Consider the following 23062-nt stretch of genomic DNA (forward strand, 5'->3'; position numbering starts at 1 on the left):
CATGGGGGGTAACAGGAGGGTATGGATAGGGCATGGGGGGTAACAGGAGGGGATGGATAGGGCATGGGGGTAACAGGAGGGGATGGATAGGGCATGGGGGGTAACAGGAGGGGATGGATAGGGCATGGGGGGTAACAGGAGGGGATGGACAGGGCATGGGGGTAACAGGAGGGGATGGATAGGGCATGGGGGGTAACAGGAGGGGATGGACAGGGCATGGGGGTAACAGGAGGGGATGGATAGGGCATGGGGGGTAACAGGAGGGTATGGACAGGGCATGGGGGGTAACAGGAGGGGATGGAAGATGTATGGTTGTACAGGAAACATGGGGCATGGGGGATTTTGAAGAGTATGAACTGGGCAGAGGGATATGAGGGGGTAACTTGGGGGATTGAGGATATAAGGAGGCAGGAAGGGGATGTGGTGGTGGGGGTGAGGATTGAGGGCCAAGTGGCCAAAAAAATCATGTGGCAGACTGGGACAATGTCCCAGCAAATCAAAGCGGGCCATCCGTCATTCCAGACTCACCCCAGCATGGATTTGTCAGCTCGAGCTTGTTTCTTGGATTGGGGTTCGTGACTCCATCCTTGCCCCAGCTCCCGGCCTGCAGAATCCTGTGGGAACTCCTTGCATGTTAGAATTCGGGGACAGGGTGTTAGGAAATGTTGCTCGACAGACTGGAGGGACTGACTGTGGACAAGTCCCCAGGACCGGATGGAATGCATCCGAGGGTTCTGAAAGAAATGGCGGAGGTGATAGTGGATGCCTTGGTGATTATTTTCCAAACCTCGCTGGATTCCAGGGATGTGCCGGAAGATTGGAAAACGGCTAATGTTACGCCGTTGTTTAAGAAGGGTGCCAGGCAAAAGGCGGGGAATTATAGGCCGGTTAGTTTAACGTCTGTTGTAGGTAAAATGTTAGAATCCGTGATCAAGGAGAAAATAGCGAGGCATCTTGAGGGGAATTGCTTGATAGAGCAGACGCAGCATGGTTTCGATAAGGGGAAGTCGTGTCTGATGAATTTATTGGAATTCTATGAGGATGTGTCTAGGGCGGTGGATAGAGGAGAGCTGGTGGATGTGGTCTTTCTTGATTTTCAGAAGGCGTTTGACAAGGTACCTCACAAGAGGTTATTACAGAAGGTCAGGGGACATGGAGTTGGGGGTAGGGTGTTAGCGTGGATAGAGGATTGGTTGTAAAATAGGAGGCAGAGAGTGGGAGTTAATGGGTGCTATTCGGATTGGCGGATGGTGACTAGTGGAGTGCCCCAGGGGTCGGTGCTGGGGCCTCAGCTATTTACCATTTATATAGATGATCTGGAGGAGGGAACCGAGTGTAGGGTGTCGAAATTTGCTGATGACACCAAGATTGGGGGAATGGCAAATTGTGCAGAGGGTGTGGAGAGTCTGCAGAGGGATCTAGATAGGCTGGGCGAATGGGCCAGGAACTGGCAAATGGAATTTAATGTTGGCAAATGTAAGGTTGTCCACTTTGGTAGGAATAATGGTAGGAAGGACTATTACTTACGTGGCGAAAAACTGCAGCATGCGACGGTGCAGAGGGACCTCGGGGTCCTTGTGCATGAGTCGCAAAAACCCAGCTTGCAGGTGCAGCAGGTGGTCAGGAAGGCGAATGGGATGCTGGCCTTCATAGCGAGGGGGATTGAATATAAAAGTAGGGAGGTCTTGCTGCAGCTGTATAGGGCATTGGTGAGGCCGCAGCTGGAGTACTGTGTGCAGTTTTGGTCGCCGCACTTATGCAAGGATATTTTGGCCTTGGAGGGAGTGCAGAGGAGGTTTACTAGGCTGATTCCAGAGTTGAGGGGGTTGAACTATGAGGAGAGGCTGAATAAACTAGGCTTGTACCCGTTAGAGTTTAGAAGAATGACGGGAGATCTCATTGAGACGTATAAGATGTTGAATGGGATGAATAGGATAGAGGTGGAGAGGCTCTTCCCGCTCAGAAAGGACAGTAGGACTAGAGGGCACAGCCTCAAGATAAAGGGGGGGCGGTTTAGAAAAGAGTTGAGGAGGAACTTCTTCACTCAAAGGGTGGTGAATCTCTGGAATTCTCTGCCCGTTGAAGTGGTGGAGGCTGCCTCGCTAAATATTTTTAAGACGCAGGTTGATGGGTTTTTGATAAGAGAGGGGATTAAGGGTTATGGGGAGAGGGCGGGAATGTGGAACTGAGCCGCGACAGATCAGCCATGATCTTATTGAATGGCGGGGCAGGCTCGAAGGGCTAGATGGCCGACTCCTGCTCCTATTTCTTATGTTCTTATGAAATGGCCCGAGCCATTGATCATGGGGAGAAAATCCAGTTCCAATATCAGTTGTTTTCTCGTGTTGTGTTACAGAATTGAAAGAACCCAATGACTCCGAAATAACTAGATGCAGTTTATGATTCAACTTCACATCGACTTGGATTGTCACATTACTGAGCAGCAAGAATATCATCAACAGCAGAATAATAAACCACACAATCAAACAATTAAACAGTAAATTAGAATTAAATGCAAAACAATGCTTTAAAGTATAATCCCTGTGGAATTCTCTTCCTGTTTATCTCCTCCCTTTACCCTGATGTCTCCATTCATTCTTCAATTTTTCTCATAAAATCCACAATTTAATCAATAATGTTTGAATTTTCAGGATATCGAGTGATTTGGGAAATTAAATCAAGATTAGCTGTGACGTTATTAAACGGTGGGGTAGCAGTGAGGGGCTGAATGGCCAGTTCCATTGCTGTAGAATTAGTGGCAGTGGACAGGTTCCATACAGCTTTCATAGACTCAATTGAAAAATTATGACAATTTAACCACGATATAAAATAATCTTGAGCAATTTCCATGTTATTTTATAGCGAAATCAGCCGTATTTACATTGTTATTTCCCACACCAGTCCTCAGCACTTTGCAGTTCTGCACTTCCTGGAAGAATAAATTTGTTAAAAATTCTGTCATTTACTACACTAGTGGTTCTGTTACGATTCATTGCTGTCTGACGATGATTCACTGCTTTCTGATGATGATGCTGCTGGTGGTGGCCCTGGAGGTATTTTCGTTGTTGTTGTTGTTGTTGCTCTCGTTGTTGTTGTTGTTGTTGCTGTCGTTGTTGTTGTTGCTGTCGTTGATGTTGTTGGGGTGGTTGTTGTCACAATTGTTGTTGGGATGGTTGTTGTCACAATTGTTGTTCGGTTGGTTGTTGATGTAATTGTTGATGGGGCAGTAGATGTTGCAATTGTTGTTGGTGCTGTTGTTATTGCAATTGTTGTTGGGGTGGTTGTTGTCACAATTGTTGTTGGGGCAGTTGTTGTTGCAACTGTTGTTGGGGTGGTTGTTGTTGCAATTGTTGTTAGTGATGTTGTTGTTGCAATTGTTGTTGGGGTAGTTGTTGTTTGGGTGGTTGCTGTTGCAACTGTTTTTGGGTCACTTGTTGCAATTGTTGCTGGGGCAGTTGTTATTGCAAATGCTGTTGGGGTTGTTGTTGTTGCAATTGTTGTTGGTGATGTTGTTGTTGCAATTGTTGTTGGGGTGGTTGTTGTTTGGGTAGTTGCTGTTGCAACTGTTTTTGGGTCACTTGTTGCAATTGTTGCTGGGGCAGTCGTTATTGCAAATGTTGTTGGGGTTGTTGTTGCAATTGTTGTTGGAGTTGTTGCTATTGTTGATGGGGTTGTTGTTGCAATTGTTGTTATTGTAGCTGCAATTGTTGTTGGAGTTGTTATTGGAATTGTCGTTGTTGCAATTGTTGTTGGAGTAGCTGTTGTTGAATTTGTTGTTGGAGTTGTTGGTGGAGTTGTTGGGGCTGATGTTGTGAAGCTTGTGTTGATACAGTTTACTGCAATGTTTATAATTTCGGACAAACCCACAATAACGGAACTGGTGCAAGTAGCAGTTTTCTACAGATGGAGAGAGTGAGAGTGTAACTCAGTTATAATCTCCAAAAACACAGTGAATTTTCTAATAGTGAGCTTCAAACGTAGAATATTAAACACATGTTTACACACCTGAGTGCCAGAATATTGTAACATCAAAGTGTTTTATTAACATAGGAAATTGGTTAATCATCAGGATAAATTTTCATTGCACATTAATGTGATATTGTGATAGTTTTACAGCGAGAGAGAACTTCCTAACTGTTCAGTGTGGGAGACTGAATCCATGTTATTCCTTCAGTTCCCTAAACTGCACTATCACATGTGGGATTTTCCATTGGGAGTGATGGTTGGATTTCTCAAAGACAGATTGGAGATTAGGGATGGGATTCTGTCTCATTTTCCCAGACCTGGAGAAGAGTCACCAGTCAGACCACGCTGGAAACCGGCGGGAAAGCAGGTAAGTAATTTCAATCCGTTTTTAATAATGTTTTAATTATGTTTAGCAGCTCATTATCAGGAACTTTCAGGACCTGATTGAATCTCCCACCCCGCCAGGAGCACGTCATTCCAGTGGGGTTCAGACACGCTCCCCACATTCAGGGAACTAGTGGGAGACCCCACAGAATGAAGGGGGTTAATTAGGGCCCCCACAGGGGGTCAGGCAGCAGGGGAGTGGTACCCCCTGAGCATCGGCACCCCGGCTGTGCCAACCTGTGCCCCCGGCAATGCCCAAAGGGCAAAGTGCGCATACCCAGAGAGTACCTTGGCACTGCCCACTGGGCACGGACAGTGCCAAAGGGATGGGGCTTATTGTGGGAGTGATTGGTGGGGGTGTGGGTTCTTCTGCCAGTCTGCAATCAGTCTGGGCTAGAGAGAGGGCAGTGATGGGGGCAGGCTGGTGGGGGGGGTGGGGGGGGTGTGGTCTGCCGAGGTGTGGGGGGGGGGACATGCCTGACCCCAGTGGGTTGGGGAGATGGGGGTGGGGGGTGAAATCGCCACTGCTGGAGGGGAATGAGCTGTGCATCATGACTCTCTGGGACAGCGGGAGATCAGGGCTGGCCCAGGAATTGTTATGGGGCCACAATCGGACCATGGGGAGGGGGGGTGGTGGAGGGCAGCACTGCAGGGGTCCCGGGCTAGTCAGCAATCGAGCTGGCCAGCGAGCGGGGAGACAGACAGATTGGGGCCACTGCGCAAGCGCAGAGTTTCAGAACTGTCAAACTCTGCTCAAATAGGCCCCGTCCCCACACACCTGTATTTTTAATGGGATTCACTACTGGGACCTCTGCAGTGCACAGAGTGCGGGGATTCTGGTGAGAACATAGAACACTACGGCACAAACAGGCCCTTCGGCCCACAAGTTGCACCGATCATATCCCTACCTACCAGGCCTATCTATAACCCCCAATCCCATTAGATCCCATATACTCATCCAGAAGTCTTTTAAAAGACCCCAGCGAATTCACCTCTACCACCACCGACGGCAGCCGATTCCACTCACTCACCACCCTCTGAGTGAAAAACTTACCCCTGACATCTCCTCTGTACTTGCTCCCCAGCACCTTAAACCTGTGTCCTCTCATAGTGACCATTTCAGCCCTGGGAAATAGCCTCCGAGAATCCACCCTATCTATTCCTCTCAACATTTTATAAACCTCTATCAGGTCGCCTCTCAACCTTTGTCTCTCCAGGGAGAAGAGTCCCAGTTCCCTCAACCTATTTTCATAAGGCATGCCTCCCAATCCAGGCAACATCCTTGTAAATCTCCTCTGCACCCTCTCAATAGCTTCCACATCCTTCCTGTAGTGAGGCGACCAGAACTGAGCACAGTACTCCAAGTGAGGTCTGACAAGGGTCTTATAAAGTTGCAGCATTACCTCCCGACTCCTAAACTCAATCCCTCGATTAATGAAGGCCAGTACACCATATGCCTTCTTGACCACATCCTCCACCTGCGAGGAGGATTTAAGAGTCCTATGGACCCGGATCCCAAGGTCCTTCTGCTCCTCTACACTGCTAAGACTCCTACCCCTGATATTGTACTCCTTCATCCCATTGGACCTGCCAAAATGGACCACTACACATTTATCCAGGTTGAAGTCCATCTGCCACTTCTCCACCCAGTCTTGCATCCTATCTATGTCATGCTGCAACTTCTGACATCCCTCCAGACCATCCACAACACCACCAACCTTTGTGTCATCGGCAAATTTACCAACACATCCCTCCACTTCCTCATCCAGGTCATTTATGAAAATGACAAACAGCAAGGGTCCTAGAACAGATCTCTGGGGCACTCTACTGGTGACTGACCTCCATGCAGAGAAAGACCCATCCACAACCACTCTCTGCCTTCTGCAGGCAAGCCAGTTCTGGATCCACAAGGCCAAAGCCCCTTGGATCCCATGCCCTCTCACCTTCTCAAGAAGACTTGCATGGGGGACCTTATCAAACGCCTTCCTGAAGAAGCTGAACTAACAAAACAGTTGCGATTTAGAACAGTTTTTCCACCAATTCAGCACTTTTGGGAGAATCATGTGCGGTTTTGAAGTTTTGGTCTCTTCATCTGAGGAAGGATGTTCTTGGACTCAAGGGAACTTCTTCACTCAAAGGGTGGTGAATCTCTGGAATTCTCTGCCCGTTGAGGTGGTGGAGGCTGCCTCGCTAAATATATTTAAGACGCGGGTTGATGGGTTTTTGATAGGCAAGGGGATTAAGGGTTATGGGGAGAGGGCGGGAAAGTGGAACTGATCCACTTCAGATCAGCCATGATCTTATTGAATGGCGGGGCAGGCTCGAAGGGCTAGATGGCCTACTCCTGCTCCTATTTCTTATGTTCTTATGTTCTTATTGAGTGCAGCGAGAGTTTACCAGGCTGATCCCGGAGATGGTGGGACTGACATATGGGGAGAGATTGAGTTGATTAAGATTTATTTACTGGAGTTCATTTGTTTCATTTACAAGGTATACTGCAGAAGTTCACCTAGTTTCCTTAGGCAGCACCTTCCAAATCCACAACCACTACCATCTAGAGGGACAAGAGAAGCAGAAATAGGTATAGAAACAGAAACTAGAAGCACAACAAGGCCATTCAGCTCTTCAAACCTGCTCCGCCATTCATTTTGATCATGGCTGATCATCAAATTCAATATCCTGATCCTCCCTTCCCCCCATATCCCTCGATCCCTTTAGCCTCAAGAACTATATCTCATTTCTTCTTGAAATCAGACAATGTTTTGGCCTCAGCTACTTTCTGTGGGAGTGAATTCCACACATTCACCTCCCTCTGGGTGAAGAAATTCCTCCTCACCTCAGTTCTAAAAGGTTTATCCCTTCTCCTCAAACTATGAGCCCTAGTTCTGGACTCCCCCACCATCGGGAACAATCTTTCTGAATCTACCCTGTCTCACCCTGATAGAATTTTATCAGTTTCTATGAGATCCCCTCTCACTCTTCTAAACTCCAGTGAATATAATCCACTTAAGCTTTTCTCATATGACAGACCAAACATCCCAGGAATCGGCCTGGTAAACCTTCCCTGCACTCCCTCTATAGCAAGGACAGTCATAGCGAGGGTGTAGAGAAAGATCAACTTAATATGAGGTAAGTCTATTCAAAAGTCTGACAGCGGCAGAGAAGAAGCTGTTCTCGAGTCGGTCGGTACGTGACCTCAGACTTTTGTATCTTTTTCCCAAAGGAAGAAGGTGGAAGAGAGAATGTCTGGGGTGCGTGATGTCCTTAATTATGCTGGCTGCTTTGCTGAGGCAGCAGGAAGTGTAGAGTCAGTGGATGGGAGGCTGGTTTGTGTGATGGATTGGGCTACATTCACGACCTTTTGTAGTTCCTTGTGGTCTTGGGCAGAGCAGGAGCCCAGACCAAGCTGTGATACAACCAGAAAGAACGCTTTCTATGGCACATCTGTAAAAGTTGGTGAGAGTTGTAGCTCACATGTTCCTTAGTCTTTTGAAAAAGTAGAGGCATTGGTGGGGCTTTCTTAACTATAGTGTCAGCATGGAGGGACCAGGACAGGTTGTTGGTGATCTGGACATCTAAAAACTTGAAGTTCTCAACCCTTTCTACTTTGTCCCTGCTGATATAGACAGGGGCATGTTCTCCTTTACGCTTCCTGCAGTCGATGACAATTCCTTCATTGTGTTGATATGGAGGGAGAGATTATTGTTGCCGCACCAGTTCACCAGATTCTTTCTTTTATTCCTGTACTCTGTCTCGTCATAGTTTGAAATCTGACCCACTACGGTGGTGTCATCAGCAAACTTGAAGGTTGAATTGGAGGGGAATTTGGCCACACGGTCATAGGTGTATAAGGAGTATAGTAGGGGACTGGGAACACAGCCTTGTGGGGCACCGGTGTTACTACATTCTGTACTCTCTGCTTTCCTTCTCTATGAATGGTATTTTGTCTGTGTAGTGGACAAAACAATATTTTTCACTGTATACTAATACATGTGACAATAAATCAAATCAAACCAATTCAAATCAAAAAATATTTTTGAGAAGGAGCAGGAGATTCAGGGGGAATTTGAGAAAAACCTTTTTATTCAGAGGGTGGTGGGAGTCTGGAATGTGCTGCCTGGGGAGGTAGTGGAGGCTGGAAAACATACAACCTTTAATAAGGTATTTGGATGAGCACGTGAAACATCAGAACATCCAGGGATATTGGAAAAGTGCAGGGAAATGGGACGGGAGCACATTTAGTGGTAGTTGTGTTGGTGCAGACTCAATGGGCCGAAAGGCCTTTTCTGTGCGATACAACTCTATGGCTCTATAACCACCACCTGCAAGTTCCACTCCAAGACACTCACCATCCTGACTTGCAAATATATCCACTGTCAATGGGGCAAAATCCTGGATCTCTCTCCCTAACTGCACAGTGGGTGAACCTCCACTACATGGACTGCAGTGATTCAAGAAAGTGGCTCGTGAGCACCTTCTCAGGGGCAGTTAGGGATGGGCAATAAATGCTGGTCTAGCCAATGATGCACAATGTCCCATAAATGAATCAAAAAATACTCTCAGCATGTAGATGTGGAAATGTTGGAAACAAAAGATGTATTTAAATGTTTCATGGTAGGTCATTGCACCGTGTTACTATCACAGGAAATCTCCCAGTGTTAGGATCAATTCTAACAGAGAAAGCAAGTGACCAACATTGGAATACTCACAGCTTCTGGGATGGGGATCCGTGAACAATTTGTCGGATCTGCTCCAGAGCTTTTGTTGCACACAGTTTCCTGGACCGCAAACGTTAAGTTGACCTCGAATATACGTTCTCCGATGTTGCGCCGCTAACAAAAGGATACAGTTACATTTAATGAAGGTGTCAGGGATAACATTTACGAATAATAATATTGTGTCAGACAAAAATATTCAGATATCCTGCATAATCATTATGTTTTTTGGGAAATATCTTGGAACATTTTATTTATGTTAAAGTTACTATTCAATTAGTAGAAACACAAACTGAGATTTTGTTCATAATTTCCCCTTCAAAAAGTGTCACAACAGTGAGAAAAGGCCACAGGTGTCTGACAGGCGCTCGGCACCACAATCGACCCACATCAACCACTTTTCTGGAGAGTGGTTTTGTGTCGGGTGGAGGATGGAGGGGTGGGGTGCAGGGGGGTTTGGGGGGGTGGGGGGGAGGTGGTCAAACATGCTATTGAGCCCAGCTGCAGAGCACACAGGCACCATTTCACAATGTCCCTGTCTCACAGTGAACTGGAAGACCCCCCTCCCTAACCCCACAGACATCTCCCCTCCCGCTCCCTTCTCGTCCACACGCCCCCGTCATCAGTGGCATGTTTCTCCACCCCCTCCTGACACAGGTTGCCAGTATTGGGGCACTGGGGCAGTCTCCATGGACCCCACTGTCTGACAGCCAACATGTCCTTTCGTCATCACCCCCGTTCATGGCTCAGCATGACCCCCCTTGCACAGCCCCCCCCATCATAGCCCACTCTCCCCCTAACCCTCACTCATCTGTGGAGAAAGAGGGCTGAGTGGGAGTTCTGAAGTGGGAGGGGGCCTGTGTGGGGTGGTGGGGATCTGACTGTGTGTCTGAGGGGGGTGGGAGACTGAGGGGGTTCGGGCTGGATCAGTCTCACATCAGGACGTGTGTGTGTGTGTGTGTGTGTGTGTGTGTGTGTGTGTGGGTGACCAATGAAGAGAGTGGTAGGGAGGAGGATGCCTTGCTTATCAGAGGGGCTGGAGATGCTATCCTGGACCCTTGGTGTCCAGCACTCCATGTCCCTGCTTGTGGGTAGCAACAATAAAGCCCGTCTGGTGCCATTCCCAGTGGGAGGCTGATTGGATTCAGAGTCCAGAGTGCTGACCATTACGCCATGGAACCTGATCAGGATGTATTATGTAGAGTGTTCATGAATTGTTTGGGTGTATCTCAAGACGCTAGAATATCAGCGCTTGTAAATATTCTTGTACCGAGTATCCTGATCTGAAGAAAATGTTTGCAATGTCTTGTGTTGAGTGGGAGGGAAGACAGGACCTATCCAAACTTGTTAGAGCCCTCCAGCCCTGTGAATGCTCCAATACCAGAAGCTAAAATGGAGAAGTAAAGTTACAGATAATGTATTGTATGCAGCCAGTTGGGGTAGTGGACGCGGGGCTGGGGATAAGGCAATCAGCCGGCGAGGCAGTGACAAAAGTACCTGTTTCACCTGCGGTCTCCTGGAACCGTATCCAGAGACCTTCAGCTGTACCACCCCCATCTCCCCCATCACCTACACACCCAACAACTCCCTATACCACGCACCGACATTTAGTTAGCCATGAATGTCAATATGTGACTGCTGCTTAAAATATTGTGGAATTTACTTGTATAATTTGTTATGCAATATTATTCCTGTGATAGGATTTTTTTGCTTGTTTTGATTTTCTTGACCTTGTGAAGCTTCAGTTTTGCTGTGTTGTTCTCAATGCCCAGTACTGTTTGGAATGGCATTTCCATTCACTCGCTGCCAGCAAACTCTGTCTTTATTTTCGCAACAATAATTCTACCGAGTTTATGAAAATTGTAATTTAATACAGCTGGTAATTTACTTTGCTGATTACTTTAATTCTTATATTTGATGTACGTAATTTTATCTTTTTCATATGTGAACACATGTTATGACTATTGTTAGAGGGAAGACCATGCTTTAATGATTACAGTGAGAAAAAATCTGCACTCATTTGGGGGATGGCCAGTAAATTGGCTATTCAGATCCCCATGACAATGTCTTCTGGGACTCTTTTCTTCCCCTAAAAATGGGGATTACTTAAGGGGAGAGAGGGAGAGAGAGCAGCCAAAGGCTGGCACTGGATTGAACAACTCAAAACATAGTCTGGATCAAACAAACTGAATGTCAATCTGTGTCTGCAATAACTTAATACTTATATTGTTGAAAGTTGCGTGCAGGCACAACTTGCTTCGGTGTCTATGAGCAAGCTTGTTTACCTTACATTGTACTTACAAAGAATGCAGCTAAATTCCTCGGCTGGACCCAGAATTCCAGGCTGATGTGCCCAAATTAGTTTGTTAGCTTAAAGCACAGCACAAGGCAGAAATGCCTTGAAATTAAGCCTTTTAACTGGGCAAATCATACAGAGGATCTCACAATCCCTCCTTGATTCAGAAGCTGCTGTAACCTCTGTACCTGGATTAGTGCTACGAAACTACAATAAGCACTTTAACCTTTTCTGTCCACGAGTAAAATGGCTTCTCCCAGGCCGTACTCACCCAATCTCACAGGGTGGGATCCTACTATAGCACACCTGCCCTGGCTTGCCCACATCTTACATGAGTTTACCCATGCAAGAAAAGGGGCGGATGATCAGGCCAGTGCAGCAGTCGTGCTTCGCACCAGGATTTCCCAACTTGGCAGGAAAAATTGCTGCTCGGTGCCTGGTCTGCCACAGCAATAACCCTGGAAAGACATCGCCAGTGGTTGCAGCAAGCCCACAACCCTGGGGCCCTTTTGTACAGCTACAAATGGACTTTATAAATTGCCCAAATGGATGGGGTATAGCTATGTACTTGATATTGTATGTTTATTTTCACAATGAGTAGAAGCATGCCCAACTAGAAAGAATGACGTTGTTACTGTGGCTAAGTTGCTGTTATGTGAATATGTTCCTCGATCCGGGATTTCCGAGACATTATCCAGTGACAATGTCATGAAGCCCTACCCCGGCCCTCATAGTCATGCGCTCCCATCCCAATTGTACCATCTCTTTGAGACTTTACGAGATTGTAATGGGATGTCCCATGTGCTTACCTATCTCCCCACCCCTCACTATTAAACAAATGAATATCCACTCCATGGACAAAGGAGTGATGCAGTTTTGCATCGCTCTAACCAACTCTCTTAAAGGTTTGCATTCCCAGGTCTTCGAAACTCAGAAGCAAATACCACTGAGGGCTGCCATACCTACTAAGTCTACCAGGTTTTCATTAACACCTTCCGGAGAAAGCATTGCCTGGAGGTTCGCTGGGAGGGACCTTACCACATCCTGTTGACAACTCACACAGGCATGGAGGTGGAAAGGAAACCTTTGTGGATACATGTGACCCACATGTAGCGGACATCCTCAGAAAAAGAAACTTAAACAAGAACTCGATACTATTTGAAATGTGAATTTTTTGTTGTCATTGGTGGTACTGCCCTTTGCAGGGGCACGGATTAGCAATTCACGATTTGAAGAATGAAGGCTGTGGCTTCACAGGGTGACCAGACCCAATGTTGGCTCTGTACTCACCTCCCTGCCATCCCCGCCTCATCAGAAATGCATTTTTGTGCTCCTCCTTCAAACCTTGAGTGGTCTGTGAAAGCCATGGTGGTCCTCATCCAATGGGCACCTACCTGGAGGAAACAGCCTAACCCTGTGGCCATTGAGACACCGGCTGTATGTTTGGAGGAATTATGCCCGTGGGAACAATGGGGAGAGTGACCTTCCATTGAGCCCCTGTACTTACCTTGCTGATTATAACTACCGGGAAGCCCGGTTTCGCTTCCACAATCTGTCTGGCCCCATGACATCCTTTTGGGATTGTACCACTAACAACCCCTTATGCATCACTCAGGCCCCACAGCTGAGGCTGGACTCCACTACAACAAGGGTGAGTGTGACTGTCAGCGGTCACACAATCTCACTCTCAATGGTCTCGTTACATTCTGGCCTTCTGACGCTATCTATCCTAAGGGATCAGGGCCTTGTAACCATGGGGATCAGTCCATGTGTGTAGACCAAGGAGCCCTGAGGGCTCTACGTCTCAGCCAGACTTGTCAGATCCATTGGTATGCCCAGGAGAAATCTCCCCATACCCAGTATTGGCTCACCTTTTGCCAAAGCTCCACATTCTGCTACCCGACCCTTGTTCATAATGGCTCGTCCTGGCTTTGTGGGAACGGAGCCGACAAGACCCTCTCCCTGTTGATTGGGCCAGCATCTGCACCATAGGTCACATGATCCCCAAGGCCTTTGGAGTCAAGCACCTATCCATCCACTCCCTTCACACCCACCGAGGAATCATGTAGCGTCAGGAACAGTTAGTTCCGAATCCACGAGCTACCCGTAACACTGGCTTCCACCAGTTTGTCCGAGCCCTCCTCCCCAGGTCTTGGAGTCTCAGAAAAGGCCATTACTAATATTTCCGCTACTATGGAAATAATTGAAACCAGCACTGTGGATGCCATTCAGAACCTGCAGTGGGAGATTCAGTCCTTTTCTAAGGTGGTGCTTCAGAGCCGCATGGCCCTTGATCTCTTGCAAGCAGCGCAAGAGGGAGTTTGTGCGCCTGTCAATGAGACATGCGTGCATCTCTGTCAATGAGGGTTTTGGACTGAGAGCGATGAGAATACTATTCAGGAACTGGTGTGCCTCCTGCACTCAGTTGCTCAGGGAATGCCCTTTGACTGGTGGGGTTGGCTCCCTAACATTGTTGGCGGATTGGAGGCTTTCTCAAAATTCTTCTCAAATACCTTGTTGCGGGCCTGGCCTTGCTCATTATCCTGTAATTGGGGCATTTCTGTCATCCTGAGGTCAGCTGAACCAAGGTGGGCAGGAGATGGAAACTGGAATACCCTGGTTCGACATTGCAACATGCACTATTACCACAGTGACAAGGTCAGGGTGTTCCATAGACAATTGGACACTTACAGGATTCTTTGAAAAGAATGTCAGGGTTAGTAGTTACCACACGTTACTGCCGGTATCGATAGCGCAAACAATGCATGTCCCAAAATAAATAATCAGTTTATTTTATGGTGTAAAATATATCATATATAATCGGCAGCATGAAAATAGTCCAGAAGTGAAATTGGGACCTTGGTGTAAGCCTGGAGAAAATGTAAACCTGGTGTAAGTTGAAGAATTCCAATCCCTGTTGAACAGTGAAAAGTTACCTGGATATTTCGAAAGCTGTAAACAGCAACAAAAGCTGCAGTGATTTGTTTGGGGTGTCCCCTTTGCAGTTTGTTTCTTTTCCCTGATCCTGCTTTGTTTGTTAATGTATTTATGTCAGTTAATACATAATTAATACATAGTTAATATAGATTATGTCAGTTAATACAGAGCGGCGAAAAAGGCATTCGGCATGCTTGGTTTCATCGGTCAGAACACCGGATACAGGAGTTGAGACGTCTTGTTGAAATTGTACAAGACATTGGTAAGGCCACACTTGGAATACTGTGTGCGATTCTGGTCACCTTATTATAAAAGGATATTATTGAACTAGAAAGAGTAAGATTTACCAGGATGCTACCGGGACTTGATGGTTTGATTATAAGGAGCGGTTGGATAGACTGGGACTTTTTTCTCTGGAGCGTAGGAGGCTGAGGGGTGATCTTATAGAGGTTTATAAAATAATGAGGGACACGGATCAGTTAGATAGCCAATCCTTTCCCAAAGGTAGGGGAGTCGAAAACTAGAGGACATAGGTTTAAGGTGAGAGGGAAGAGATACAAAAGTGTCCAGAGGGGCAATTTTTTCACACACAAGGTGCTGAGTGTCTGGAACAAGCTGCCAGAGGCAGTAATAGAGATGGGTACAATTTTATCTTTTAATAAGTGTTTAGACAGTTCCATGGGTACAATGGGTATAGAAGGATATGGGCCAAATGTGGGCAATTGGGATTAGCTTAGGGATTTGCAAAAAAGGGTGGCGTGGACAAGTTGGGCTGAAGGGCCGGTTTCCATGCTGTAAATCTCTATGATTCTATAAATGAGCACATTTTAGAGCCCAGGTTCACTGGGGGGTGGGGCGGGGTGGCAGCACCAGTGAGATTTCTCTGCACTCCCAGCAGTTTGAGGCAATGGGAACTCTCTCCTTCACTCTCTGTGTGGGTCTCTACACTCTCAGAGCTCCAGGTGACCTTGGGTCACCCTGAGGTGTCCAGCTTTATGGGTCTCAGAACCGAGACCTTTACCTGATTGAAGTGTGTTACTGATATTGTTTCCCTCTCTTTGTGATACAGGTTATGGTTTCTCTGACATTAGACGCAGTTTTGTACAGAAATCAAATAATGGAGTTCAATTATAGAGGATAAAACTCACTTATTTGTCAGGGGTATTGCCCTGTTATTTGGGGGCCTGGGCTCTGGTAGGCTATCTTTCATTGTAAATCCGCCTCGACTCAGCAGGAGTTTGCAGAGGAAGATCCCATTAAAAGGTTTACAAAGAGAATTTCAAAACTAATCTTTCAGGTTGAAACAATCAGTGAGGAATAGTAACAAGAGGAAGTAAATCAGTTGGACAGAAAGTGAACAATTTTTAATAAAATATGTAAATTGCTCCAATATAAATAACATTCATCTAAAATATTCCAAGTTGTTTTTTTTTACCTGTCAGCAGTGGATATGGATTCTCACAGTAAAACCCTTGCATACAGAACAGAAGCAATTCAGGATGCTTGTTACAAGAAAAGAGACAAAAGCAGTAAACTGGATTTGGTGCAACTTACACTTATCACTTCACATTTCACAATGGTGAAGAGGTTGCTTGTTGCAAATTCTTCATTCGCCTTTCCAATTGAGGCACGTTTTGCTCTTGGAATCTCTGGATCATTAGAATTTTCACATGGAATTCCTGAATCGGGAAGCAAAGGGTTTTAAGGATGAATATATTTTTGATTCTGATCTATTTGGGTTAGAACATAAGAAATAGGAGCAGGAGTAGGCCATCTAGCCCTTCGAGCCTGCCCCGCCATTCAATAAGATCATGGCTGATCTGTCGTGGCTCAGTTCCACATTCCCGCCCTCTTCCCATAACCCTTAATCCCCTCGCTTATCAAAAACCCATCAACCCGCGTCTTAAATATATTTAGCAAGGCAGCCTCCACCACTTCAACGGGCAGAGAATTCCAGAGATTCACCACCCTTTGAGTGAAGAAGTTCCTCCTCAACTCCGTTCTAAACTGCACGCCCACCTTATCTTGAGGCTGTGCCCCCGAGTCCTACTGTCCTTTCTGAGCGGGAAGAGTCTCTCCACCTCTATCCTATCCATCCCATTCATCATCTTATACGTCTCAATGAGATCTCCCCTCATTCTTCTAAAGTCTAACGAGTACAAGCCTAGTTTATTCAGCCTCTCCTCATAGTTCAATCCCCTCAACTCCGGCATCAGCCTAGTAAACCTTCTCTGCACTCCCTCCAAGGCCAAAATATCCTTGCGTAAGTGCGGCGACCAAAACTGCACACAGTACTCCAGCTGCGACCTCACCAGTGCCCTGTACAGCCGCAGCAAGACCTCCCTACTTTTATATTCAATCCCCCTCACTATGAAGGCCAGCATCCCATTCGCCTTCCTGACCACCTGCTGCACCTGCAAGCTGGGTTTTTGCGACTCATGCACAAGGACCCCGAGGTCCCTCTGCACCGTCGCCTACTGCAGTTTTTCGCCACGTAAGTAATAGTCCTTCCTACCATTATTCCTACCAAAGTGGACAACTTCACACTTGCCAACATTAAATTCCATTTGCCAGTTCCTGGCCCATTCGCCCAGCCTATCTAGATCCTTCTGCAGACTCTCCACACCCTCCGCACAATTTGCCGTTCCACCAATCTTGGTGTCATCAGCAAATTTCGACACCTTACACTCGGTTCCCTCCTCCAGATCATCTATATAAATGGTAAATAGCTGAGGCCCCAGCATCGATCCCTGGGGCACTCCACTAGTCACCAACCGCCAATCCGAATAGCACCCATTAACCCCCACTCTCTGCCTCCTATTAGACAGCCAATCCTCTATCCACGCTAACACCCTACCCCCAACTCCATGCCCCCTGACCTTCTGTAATAACCTCTTGTGAGGCACCTTATCAAATGCCTTCTGAAAATCAAGAAACACCACATCCACCGGCTCTCCTCTATCCACTGCCCTAGACACATCCTCATAGAATTCCAATAAATTTTTCAGACACGACTTCCCTTTAATGAAACCGTGCTGCGTCTGCTCTATCAAACAATTCTCCTCAAGATGCCTCGTTATTTTCTCCTTGATCACGGATTCAAGCATTTTACCTACAACAGACGTTAAACTAACCGGCCTATAATTCCCCGCCTTTTGCCTGGCACCCTTCTTAAACGACGGCGTAACATTAGCCGTTTTCCAATCTTCCGGCACTTCCCCGGAATCCAGCGAGGTTTGGAAAATAATCATCGAGGCATCCACTATCACCTCCGCCATTTCTTTCAGAACCCTTGGATGCATTCCATCCGGTCCTGGGGACTTGTCCACAGTCAGTCCCTCTAGTCTGTCAAGCACTGCCTCTCTAGTAACAGTAATGTCATTCAGGCCCTCCACTCCTACCATCTTTCCATCTCTAACACCCGGCAAATTATTCACGTCCTCCTCCGTGATGTCCGAAGCAAAAAAGTTATTCAAGACCTTAGCCATTTCCCCATCCCCTACCACTAAGTCCCCCTTCTCATCCTCTAAGGGACCAACGTTCACCCTAGCCAGCCTCTTCCTTTTTATATATTTATAAAAACTCTTTCTATCCTTTTTTATATTAAGCGCTAGCCCAGCTTTATAGTCTATCCTTCCTTTCTTTATCAACTTCTTCGTCATTCTTTGTTGATATTTAAACCTCTCCCAATCCTCTTCTCGCCCACTACTCTTAGCTACTCTAAACGCATCCGCTTTTAATTTAATACTCTCCTTTACCTCCTTCGTTATCCACAGCTGATTATCTCTCCTCCTACGATCCTTTTTGACCATCGAAATAAATTTCTGCTGAGCACCAAGAAAGATCTCCTTAAAGATCCTCCACTGCTCCTCAGCAGACCTACCTTCCAACGCACTCCCCCAGTCCACATTTGCCAATTCTTCTCTCATCCTACCATACTCCCCTCTGTTCAAACAAAGGACGCGTGTCCGGGAACCCACTTTCTCCTCCTCCATCTGCACCAGAAACTCCACCATACAATGATCACTCTCCCCAAGAGGATCCTTCACCGCAAGGTCCCTAATTCTACCCGCCTCATTACATAACACCAGATCCAAGATAGCTCGCTCCCTCATCGGCTCCAACACACACTGTTCAATAAACTATCCCGGCAGCGTTCCGAGAATTCCTCCTCGAGCCCACCGCGTCCAACATGGGTCAACCAATCAATATGCAGATTGAAATCCCCCATAATTACGGCTGCCCCATTCCTGCACGCCGCATTTATTTGTGTGTTTATAGCCCACCCCACCTCCAGATCATTATTTGGGGGCCTATAGACGACACCCACCAGCATCTTCCTCCCTTTGCTGTTCCTAATCTCTACCCACAACGATTCCACTTTCTGCTCTTTGGCTCCAATATCATCCCTTGCTACCACCCTGATGCTATCCTTAATCAGCAGAGCTACGCACCCCCCTTTTCCCTCCCGCCTATCCTTCCTAAACACTTGATACCCCTGGACATTCAGCTCCCAGTCCCTGTTACCTTGCAGCCATGTCTCTGTAATGGCCACCAGATCATATCCATTTGTGCTGATCTGCGCCACCAGCTCATCCACTTTATTCCGAATGCTTCGTGCATTCAGATAAAGTGCCTTCATCCCAGCCTTCACCTGGACCCTATTTGCCGGAACGCCACCAACCATACTCACGCCCCCTACTCCCTTTATTATTGGGACATCCTCGGCCTCTACCCTTACCTGTACCCTCTCCTTAACTTTAGACCTTGTAATGTCACCTACCCCCACCCCCCCCTCCAATTAGTTTAAAGCCCTGTCTACAGTCCTCTTTACACGATTCGCCAGGACTCTGGTCCCAGCACGGTTCAGACCAACCCCATCCTGCCCGAACAGGTCCCACCTACCCCAATACTGATGCCAATGCCCCATAAATTCAAACCCATTCCTCCCACACCAATCCCTGAGCCACCCATTCACTTCCTTAATCCTGTCAACCCTACGCCCATCTGCACACGGTTCAGGCAGTAGCCCAGAGATAAACACCTTGTCGGTTCTACTTTTTAATTCCATTCCCAGCTTTTCATACTCCCTCCCCAGATCCTCAGTTCGCATTTTGCCTATGTCGTTGGCACCCACATGTACTACAACGACCGGATTCTCACCCTCCCACTCCAGGTTCCTTTACAGCCCAGATGCGACATCCTGGACCCGAGCACCAGGCAGACAACACACCCTTCTGTGCACTTTGTCATTACGACAAAGGACAGTGTCAATACCCTTCACCCCACTATCCCCAATCACTACTACGTTCCTTTTCACCTTCTCTTTGCCTATGTCCTGCTGCATCACCGTACCGTGTGCAGTTTGCTCACCGACCTCATCTCCCTCGTCCTCGTGCACACTGGAAGCAAGAACCTCAAACCTGTTATGCAGATTGAGAGGCTGAGGCCTCCGCTCCCCACCCTCCTTCCTCCGCTCCCCACCCCCTTTCCTCCGGTCCCCACCCTCCTTCCTCCTCTCCCCACCCTCCTTCCTCCTCTCCCCACCCTCCTTCCTCCGCTCCCCACCCTCCTTCCTCCTCTCCCCACCCACCTTCCTCCGCTCCCCACCCTCCTTCCTCCTCTCCCCACCCTCCATCCTCCGGTCCCCACCCTCCTTCCTCCGCTCCCCACCCTCCTTCCTCCGCTCCCCACCCTCCTTCCTCCTCTCCCCACCCACCTTCCTCCGCTCCCCACCCTCCTTCCTCCGCTCCCCACCCTCCTTCCTCCGGTCCCCACCCTCCTTCCTCCTCTCCCCACCCTCCTTCCTCCGCTCCCCACCCACCTTCCTCCGCTCCCCACTCTCCTTCCTCCTGTCCCCACCCTCCTTCCTCCGCTCCCCACCCTCCTTCCTCCTCTCCCCACCCTCCTTCCTCCGCTCCCCACCCTCCTTCCTCCGCTCCCGACCCTCCTTCTTCATCTCCCCACCCTCCTTCCTCCTCTCCCCACCCTCCTTCCCCCTCTCCCCACCCTCCTTCCTCCGCTCCCCACCCTCCTTCCTCCGCTCCCCACCCTCCTTCCTCCTCTCCCCACCCTTCTTCCTCCGCTCCCCACCCTCCTTCCTCCTCTCCCACCCTCCTTCCTCCGGTCCCCACCCTCCTTCCTCCTCTCCCCACCCTTCTTCCTCCTCTCCCCACCCTCCTTCCTCCGCTCCCCACCCTCCTTCCTCCTCTCCCCACCCTCCTTCCTCCTGTCCCCACCCTGCTTCCTCCGCTCCCCACCCTCCTCTCCCCACCCTCCTTCCTCCTCTCCCCACCCTCCTTCCTCCTCTCCCCACCCTCCTTCCTCCGCTCCCCACCCTCCTTCCTCCACTCCCCACCCTCCTTCCTCCTCTCCCCACCCTCCTTCCTCCTCTCCCCACCCTCCTTCCTCCGCTCCCCACCCTCCTTCCTTGGCTCCCCACCCTCCTTCCTCCGCTCCCCACCCTCCTTCCTCCTCTCCCCACCCTCCTTCCTCCTGTCCCCACCCTGCTTCCTCCGCTCCCCACCCTCCTCTCCCCACCCTCCTTCCTCCTCTCCCCACCCTCCTTCCTCCTCTCCCCACCCTCCTTCCTCCGCTCCCCACCCTCCTTCCTCCACTCCCCACCCTCCTTCCTCCTCTCCCCACCCTCCTTCCTCCTCTCCCCACCCTCCTTCCTCCGCTCCCCACCCTCCTTCCTTGGCTCCCCACCCTCCTTCCTCCGGTCCCCACCCTCCTTCCTCCACTCCCCACCCTCCTTCCTCCTCTCCCCACCCTCCTTCCTCCTCTCCCCACCCTCCTTCCTCCGTTCCCCACCCTCCTTCCTCCTCTCCCCACCCTCCTTCCTCCTCTCCCCACCCTCCTTCCTCCTCTCCCCACCCTCCTTCCTCCGCTCCCAACCCTCCTTCCTCCTCTCCCCACCCTCCTTCCTCCGATCCCCACCCCCCTTTTGTTCCTGACCCTTAGAGTTAGCCAGTCCAGGGGGGTGGATGTCACTTGCACCCCATTGACAATGGCACCCTCTCTCCCCCTGATGAGCCTCAGTGTCTGTAGCTCAGAGGCCAGCTCATCTACCTTGAGCTGGAGCTCCTCCAGCAACCTGCACTTACTGCAGACATGGTCACTGGGAAGGACCCTGGGGTCCACCAGTTCCCACATCATACCGAAACAACACATCACATGCCTCTCCATTATTCCCCTTTCGTAATACTGAACACCGTTTTCAACTCAAACTTACCTGGCCCTTTTCTCCAAAGCCCTTTGATCCTAAGCCCTAGCAGCTCACTCTGCTTCCCTCTCACTCCGCTACCCGCTGTCTACAGCAGGCCTCCTTTTGAGGTTAAAACCCCAATGATCAGAGCAACAAACAGTGTAACAAAGCCATTCCTCAGCACATTTCAATACTCACCAGAAGTGTAGATGATCTGGGCTGCAGCAAAGATGAAGAGAATGGTTTTCATTTTGCCCGTATGGAGAAGGTGGTGGACACTGGATTGTGTTCCTGTCTCTGTCTGCTCTCTGCTCCTCTTCAATGTTTATATAAATCACAGAGCAATAGCAGACATTATAGAACAATGATGTAATCTAACCACAATCACTACGTGGACTTCACTCCCTTCATTTCCTAATAACTCTTACTGGTTGTTAACTTTGTGTCAAATTGTTGCAATTTCCTGTTTTCTAATCAATACAATCCAGACTCTAAATTATTCTGAGAATTTTGTAATTTTTTTATAATGAAATACAATATATTCAAATGGTGAATTTTCAAATGAATGAACTCAGTGGAACTTACTGTTCACAGAGATGTCATTGGATATTGCAGTATGTGTGCATCTTACCAACTAATTATCACCGCATCTATGATCTCAATCATTTCCATTGCTATCTATATTCACAACTTGAAGTCAAATATTCATCTTTGTTCAGTATGACAGTTGGAGAGTAACAGCCCAGAGGTTTCAGATTCCTCAAATGATGGTTCATCCTTAAATAATGAGAATTTCAAACTTCATTGGTAGCTGCAAAGTAACACTATTGAGCTTCATGTTTAACTAAATATTAATCATAGAGTCATAGTGTTTTACAACACAGAAAGAGACCCTTCAGCCCATCATGGCTGTACTGGCCATCAAGTCCATATCTGTTCTAGTCACATTGCCCAGCACTTGCTCCGTACTCTTGTATGTTATGGCCACAAAAGAGCCTCATGCTTCTACTGAGCACAAAACAAACAGGGCAGCACAATGGCACAGTGATGTATCACAGTGCCAGGAACCTAGGTTCAAATCTTGCCTGCACCCGTTGTCTGTGTGGGATCTGCACATTCTCCCCATATCTGCATGGGTTTCCTCCAGCTGCTCCGGTTTCCTTCCATTGTCCAAGAAGTACAAGTTAGGTGGATTGGCTATGCTAAGTTGTCCCTTAATGTCAGGGGGATTAGCGGGTAACATATGTGAGGTTACAGGACTAGGGTCTGGGCTCTGGGGATTCTTGTTGGTACAGGCTCGATGGGCTGAATGGCCTCTTTCTGTACTGTAGGCTTTCTGTGATTTCTATGACCTGTTGGATTTTACCCTGGTGTTGTGAGACTCCTTACTGTGCCTATTCCAGTCCCAACGCCAGCAACTCCACATCACGTTTCAGATATGCAGGGCATTGGTGAGACCACATTTGGAGTATTGTGCAAAGAATTGGTCACCTTATTAATGGAAAGATGTAAATGTGTCGGAAGCAGTTTTAATGGCTACAGCACAGAACAAAGCCA

General features: G+C 48.2%; 2 protein-coding genes across 2 annotated transcripts in view; both read right to left on the reverse strand.

Annotated features, from left to right (window-relative positions):
- Positions 1 to 12932, reverse strand: part of LOC145349745 (uncharacterized) — a 55125-nt gene extending 42193 nt beyond the window's left edge. The window contains exons 1-3 of the mRNA XM_080198279.1: positions 12869 to 12932; positions 3579 to 3897; positions 3106 to 3416 (exon numbers count right to left, since the gene is read on the reverse strand). Of these exons, the coding sequence (XP_080054405.1) occupies positions 3106 to 3416; positions 3579 to 3897; positions 12869 to 12932 (694 nt within the window). The remainder of the gene's footprint in view (positions 1 to 3105; positions 3417 to 3578; positions 3898 to 12868) is intronic.
- An 858-nt stretch (positions 12933 to 13790) lies between these two features.
- The window catches only part of LOC145349746 (secreted phosphoprotein 24-like), a 63799-nt gene continuing 54527 nt past the window's right edge, over positions 13791 to 23062 (reverse strand). The window contains exon 6 of the mRNA XM_080198280.1: positions 13791 to 13904. Within this exon, the coding sequence (XP_080054406.1) occupies positions 13791 to 13904 (114 nt within the window). The remainder of the gene's footprint in view (positions 13905 to 23062) is intronic.

Source organism: Carcharhinus amblyrhynchos, chromosome 11, assembly GCF_965287045.1.
Source record: "Carcharhinus amblyrhynchos chromosome 11, sCarAmb.v2.hapA, whole genome shotgun sequence".
NCBI lineage: Eukaryota > Metazoa > Chordata > Chondrichthyes > Carcharhiniformes > Carcharhinidae > Carcharhinus > Carcharhinus amblyrhynchos.